This window comes from Pteropus alecto, unplaced genomic scaffold (assembly GCF_000325575.1).
Source record: "Pteropus alecto unplaced genomic scaffold, ASM32557v1 scaffold63, whole genome shotgun sequence".
Lineage (NCBI taxonomy): Eukaryota > Metazoa > Chordata > Mammalia > Chiroptera > Pteropodidae > Pteropus > Pteropus alecto.
Window position 1 is genome coordinate 6,329,560 of NW_006434897.1, and position 6,860 is coordinate 6,336,419.

General features: G+C 43.5%; 1 protein-coding gene across 2 annotated transcripts in view; it reads right to left on the reverse strand.

Moving 5' to 3' along the window:
- The window catches only part of UNC5C (unc-5 netrin receptor C), a 326,377-nt gene extending 319,837 nt beyond the window's left edge, over positions 1-6,540 (reverse strand). The window contains exon 1 of one of the 2 annotated variants that reach the window (XM_006910744.1): positions 6,075-6,540. In XM_006910744.1, the coding sequence (XP_006910806.1) occupies positions 6,075-6,198 (124 nt within the window). In that variant the 5' untranslated portion in view covers positions 6,199-6,540. The remainder of the gene's footprint in view (positions 1-6,074) is intronic. The other variant, XM_006910743.2, reaches the window with a different exon arrangement.
- Positions 6,541-6,860: the final 320 nt, after the last annotated feature.

Sequence of the window (6,860 nt, forward strand, 5' to 3'; positions counted from 1 at the left end):
CCCAAACTCTTTTTTAAAATTCAGAAATATAGTACAATATTTTCTAACATTATTTATAAAGAGTCCAAATATTTTCAACATAATACATATTTTGGATTTTCATGAAAAGGCAGAAATTCTGAAAACTTTAATCAAGTAGAGAGCATAAAAAGGTAACTACCTCTGATCTTGATTACTATAAAATGTTTTAATTTAAATTTTTAAATTTGGAGATGAAATATTTAAAATAAGGAAAACTATAAAGATTCAAGTATTGGATTTCTTTGTAAGAACTAGGATAAAGAAGACACTAGTGTTTTAACATTGCTCAAGGCAAACTTACTCCACTTCGGAAAAGTTATACAAAATATAGCACCGAGTTTCCGTGAGTGCTATTTCAAACATCCTTGAACTAAATGATACTGGGGCAATACACAAGGTCTCAGATTCATGTAGCCTTCCTCCACTAATACATAAACAATTACAAAGTCAAATAAAATATGACATCAAAAAAGAGTCCATACATAGCTTTAAGAAGTTAAGGTTATAAAAGAGAGTGAGAAAGTTAGGGCTCTGTAAGTGCACACCAAGCAATCAAGCATTGAAAGCAGAATAAAAATACTGCAGGAGAAAGATCTGTCTTAATATAATAAAGCCAACAAATCCCTAGTTTTATCATAAAAGTTTGCCAAAAAACAAACAAACAAACAAAAAACATTTGCACCAAACATGAAAAAATAATAACCACTAAGCTGGAATTAAATGTGAAACTGAAAATGTATGTTATCTAGATTATCCGTGTCATTCTAAATTATGATACCAAAACTTTTTATTGCAAGTATATTTCGAACATATGAAAGGCCTGAATTTGCTTTGCCTTCAAGTCAATCTAATTTTCTAGGTTTCTTTGCGTTATTTTAACATATATTCAATTATGTTCTTTAGACAATACACTTGTGTCCATTTTTTTAAAGAAAAACTGTCATTTGCTTAAAGAGCTGATTTTCCCAAACTCTTACCTGAAAACATGGGAGTTGACATGGTTTTTTCTTTTCATAAAGTATGTTTTTGAGAAAAGTTCTCTTTTCAATATTCATTGTAAAGGAAGAAAGTCAAGGGTAGAGCTTATAGCCAGGACCTAACTGGCAGTGACTTAACATGACATTTTTAGAACTGGTATTAGATTAATTTTCTCAGAGAGAGCTGAAAGGAAAGAATTGGGCTGTGAGAGGAGAGAGCTTCTATATGCTGTTCAAAGAACCACACACTGTCCATGAGTTTGCTGTGGTAAACGTTGAAGCATCTCCTCAGACAGCTCCATTTGTTGCTTTTTGGGGAAGCAGTGTCTGCAGCAGTCCCCATTCTGGGTTCAAAATTATCGACCTTTAACTTCTTTAACTTCTAGATTTCTTTGCCAGTGCTTTACACAGTTGGAAGACAAAGAATATTGCTCTAAATATTTTACGTGTATTAATTCATTCAATCCTAATATGACTTAGAGTATATATTGTCCTCATTTGATATCGGTGGAAACTGAGGCACAGAGATGCTACATAACTCATTCATGGCCACCCACCCAGGAGGTGGTGGAGGCAGGATTTGGAGACAGTGGTAACCACTAAGATAACTGGCAGAATGGGCACATACCACTAACAGCCTTTAGCTTGTGCCTCCCCAAAACCCAACCAAATATAAATTAAATCTAACTAAGATTTAATATAAGATAGTTGCAAAGCAAAATTATCTTTAAGAGCATTCCACTTCCAACTTACTCCTTAGAAATTATGGCACCTCTGCCACCACTCCCTAGCCTGACCTACATTTACTATCTCTGGATGCTTGAATCCAGAAAGGGCTACACCTGTGCCCACTATTATATTTTAGGAAATGAATTATAATTATATGTTTATAAATCTGTCTTCCTTGAAGGCTAAAACTGTCTCATTCAACTCTATGTTCCTAATAAACAGGATATGGCCTGAGTCATAATAAACAAACAATAACTGTTGAACTTTAATAATGCCACTATCCAAATGATCTAGTAAGTTTTTAATTTGTGAGGAAATGTGAACAAGTTTGTTTTTAACTGCCACAAATACAAAGTCAGACTGAAACGAAGTAGCTAAAATAGGAAGACAAGAGTGCTAACTCAGTCCCTGCCTCTGCATTCCCCCCATTATCTTCCTGAAGTGGTTGCAGCCTATAATTTTAATGTTTCTTCTGAGAGTGACTCCCTCTGCTGCTCCAGCAAAGCCATGACCTAAATCAGAAAAGTGCTAAATGCAGTTAAGGCCTAATAGAGCACACTCTTGCTGTTCGCACTAATTGGAGAACCTAGCATATATTAAAGAACAGTTATTTTTAAGTATCAACAATAATTATAAATAAGCTAAGAGGGTTTGCCTAGTAGAGCTCATGCCTCGTTCATGGTCATGTCCTTAGGGGCAGTGAGTGTGTGTGTGTGTGTGTGTGTGTGTGTGGTGATGCTTTAAAAAGATCAGTTTGAATTCTGATCAGGTCTACAATGGGAGATGCGTGAGGACTCTGCCTTGTTGAAATTTGAATCCCAGGTATCCAGAACACAGAAGACCAAAGAATCAAAAAATGTTAACAATCTAATGGTTCCTCACACTTTGCAAATGCTGCTTGAAAAGTTTGTTCTCTGAAGGCTTTTAAGCATTCCCTAAGCTAGAATGCATGAAATTATTCTTTTAAACAAAAGTAAACTAGACTACTTTTCCTTATTGCAAATTCTAAATGTGAATTTGTGAATTTACTCTGCTCCTAAAATGAAAAAATATGTGATATAACTGTAATGAAATTCCATTGTCTTTTATGCCAACTTTCTATTTCTACTACACCAATATGAATAAATGCATGAAAGTAATTTTTACTCTTTTGTAGGAATAAGTATATTATTTGTTTTTTAAAACATTAAAAATTACATTATGTTAGTAGAGAATCATCCCATTATAATTAGAGTCTTCAGTAATTTTCTGTTCTGAGTCTGGTGGTGTTTACACTCATAACACTAGTTGGTGCTAGATAAGCAGAATAACAATGCTGTGTAGTCCAGAAATAAAATGCATTTATAAAACAGGAGGGCGCTAATTCTGAGATACACTCTTCAAACACACACACATGCACACACACACGCACGCACACATGTCAGTAAGAACTGTTTTAGGCTAGAGGAACGAAACTTCACTCTGTACATTAACATTAGGGCATAGCCAGAAAGGAGAAAGTTGTCGAAAGCCTAGAGAATCTCCCAAAGACCTGTTAAATGACTACTGTGTTTCTTTAAACCACAGTTACAAAATGCAATACACTCACAAATAATATTTATTATATATTTTTTTCTTATCTTAAACATCTGTTGTTTTCTTGGCTATCTCTGAAGAGACATATTTCCTAAAACTTCTAATTTTTCCAGTACTTCCCTAACAACAGAATAAAAACCTCATCCACATTGTAAAGTGCTTAAATTAACTTTCTCATCTTAATTGTATTATGTACTGCCATTCATAAAAATAGTTCACTCTGATCTTTACATCCTCAGTATATGAAAATCATACCTTGAGGGAGCAAAGGCATCTTGTATTATGCTAGCATTCTAGTCCAAAGAGAGGAGAAAGGAAGAGAAATTAGAAGGAAGGAGATCTGACCATAAGACCATTATAAAAGTCTGATTCTATAAAGGAAGTGTAATAATAGTAGTTCAATAGTAAACAGGTTGGGGGAATGGATTAGACTGATGGTGATAGTAGCAGATAGTAGAGTTTGGTGCTTTCTGTATTTTTGATACCTAAGAGACAACACAAGAAGAGATGGTATACTGGAATATGGAGAATAACAAAGATAAAAGTGGTGGAATAGTCTTTCAAAGACCACAATCTTGAAACGTAAATAAATCGTTTATTCACCTAGAACTGAAAGAACTAAATAAACCAAATGAAGAAGAAAAACACTGAAATGCACACACCCAACAGAATACATTTTATTTTTCGACTTAAGAGGAGAAGAGCAGGTTCCAACCTCGATCTCTGATTTGCCTGGTCTATAAGCAGAAAAACAGCCCAAGCGCTCAGTCTATCTTGGGCATCTTCTCTTTTCACCTCTCCTCCCTTCTTCTTTCAATATTAATCCACTTAAAATCTCCTGTTTGACTATCTTTAGTGATCCTTTTTTTTTTTTTTTTTCCTACCCAGTCTTTTAAATTTAGCTGTAGTAAGTTCTCTGCAGAGATCTCATATACCTGTTTAGCATCGTTGGGGACTTAAATTTGTTCTTTCCTCCAACAGTTCTCTCATCGCCTGGTACCCCTCCTGGCACCCGCCCCAGGGCTTTACGCACCCAATAATAGCAGGCTAATCCCACAGGAAGTCATGCGGTTGCGTCCACAACTATTCATCAGGTTGCCCACTTAAACTTCCAAACACCCCCTTCTAAGTACCCTTGGCTGCCGCCCTGAGAACTTGTTAACCAATTTCAAGAAATCTACAAGTTCATATGATCTCAATAGAGATTCCTTTGTAAAATGGACAAATGAGCTGTGGAAGTATGCATATAAAAACCAGGGCAGAACCTCGGGATGGGAGGCATCTGACAAGAAAGAAAGGATGAATTTATGAGCGTGGCCACTTACGGCGGCAGCAGGAAAATTTACTCCCGAAGTAGCTATGGCTAATTCACAAAGCCTTGCTAATCACTTACTTCCCCACCCGGACCACACTCGCCTACTCTCAGCACTCCCATTCATCTCCCACGCCCTCGCCCTCGCCCTCGCCCTCGCCCACAGCTCCTTTGCAGGTCAAAGAGGATGGAACCCCCACCGTGTCGGAGCATCGCCCGCGGAGTTGAGGCTATCTCCGCACCTCCTCTGCTCTCTCAATTCGTAAAGAAGTGTAACCGAGATGCTGGGTTGCCTGAATTGCCTCCGAATGCTACGGAAGCATCCTCCATTCCCACCCACCCTCAACGCCACCCCCTTCGTAAGGAAAAGATGAGCTGCCTCCCCAGAACCAGCGGCCACCACAGAACTAGGCGAAAAGACCCAGGTGGGCGCTCGGCTTGGCGAGGAAGTTGGGGGCCCAGGTGACCCGAGAGAGACCGCGGAGGGGGCAGCGTTGACCCTTTCCTCTCCGTCTCCCTTCCACTCAGCTTTCTGAGTTCTCAAGGCTGGTCGCTGCCCCTACACATTCAAACTCGGGGGACAAGAAGGGAGCTAGGCGGTCAGCCCCCGTGTCTCCAGTCCTCCTTACCCACTCTCAACTCCCCGCCGCTCTTCTCCCAACCCCGGTTTTGCCGAGGGCCCCAGACACGTATTTTAAAGATCAGATGCGGTAAATTAAAATGTCAGAGTTATAAACTGGCCGGTTACCCCCGGGAGTTTCGGATTTGGTTTGAGCGAACAGTCCATTTCCCCAGAGCTTTGGGGTTTTAAGTTTCACAGTCGCCTGCGGGGAGGGAGACACCAAGAGGGTGTGAGTGCGGAGACGTGCACACCCTGGGGCCTGCCGCAGGCTGGGTCGCGGGTCGGAGTGTGCTGTGTGTCTCCAAGGGCCCTGAGCAGCAGCCAAGGGGCACCGGCGCTTGTGGGTCCTCGGCCGTTACGAACATTTCCTTAGCTGAGCGCCCTTCGGCGTCTGGCGTGCTCAGAGACTCACTGAAGATCCCGCAACCCCAGACGTGGCACAGCGCCGGGAGCCTCTGCGCATCAGGGTACATCTTTGGCATGCCACACAGACACCCGCATCGAGAGTCTCTCCAAACCTCTGTGTGTACGATATGCAACAACGTGTGCATGTGCATCAAAAAGTGCAAAAGACACTCAAGGCACCCACATGCCCAGAGACAGATGCATGTCCACACCCCGTGCGTCCCTGGTCCATCTGTGCCCATCTCGGAAGACAGATTAAAAATAGTGATCATCAAAGCTTCTTGACTAGTTGGGAAAGTGGAATTTAAAGTGATTTCCAGTTGAGTGGAACGAGGCGGATTAAGGAAGCCAGGAGACTAGGGAGGAGGAAAGGAAGAAGGAGGGAAGGAAGAAGCGAAGGGAGGTGGCCGTGGAGCTCTGCATACCCCCTTACCTTGAGCGGCCGAGCCGGTACCGCTGGCGCTGAGCAGGGCCAGGGCAGGTAGCACGAGCATTTGCAGCACGTAGCCCAGTCCCAGTCCGCAGCGGGCCGCTGTCGCCCGCAGACCCTTCCTCATCGTCGACAGAGGTATGCCTGGGGGGAACCACACACAGATGCGCGAACAGCGGAAAAGCCCCTGGGCAGCAGCTGAATCCGTGCACGATGAAGCCGTGTCAAGAAATAATGATAACCAAGAGCCACACTCCACTTTCTCCAAGGGCAGGGGCCAAAAGGGGGTGGAGGGGAGACGCTGAGGAGGAGTTTGGGGGTCCAAAACTTTCCCTCTCCTAACTGGCGTTTCGGTGAGCGGCTGCTCTGCCCCCACTTGGGAAGTCCGGGGAGGCGCAAGGCGGCCACCTCACCGCTCCCCGCCAGCGGTAGGAACTGCCGCAGCTCCGCGGCGCGCGGAGCCTGAACTGCTCTCCGGGTCCCCTCGCCAGTGCCGAATACATACAGGCGCGGGAGGGCGGAGGGGGGAGGAACAGAGAAGTGGGAGGAGAAGGAGCCGAGGGAGGGAGTTGGGCACAGTGAGGCGCTCGGGTCTCCAATCTCAGCGTTCTTGCGCCGCGTGGAGACGTCCCGGCTGCCGCTGCTAGGTAGCTAAGGAGGGTCACCTCCCAATGTGGGGCTCCCGGATGCGCGGAAGCGCTCGCAGAGGAGGCGTGGAGGGCTCGGACCAACTCCACTGGTGGGTAAGCGGCGGCGGGAGCGCGCCCGGCCGCCTTATGTAAGCGAGGA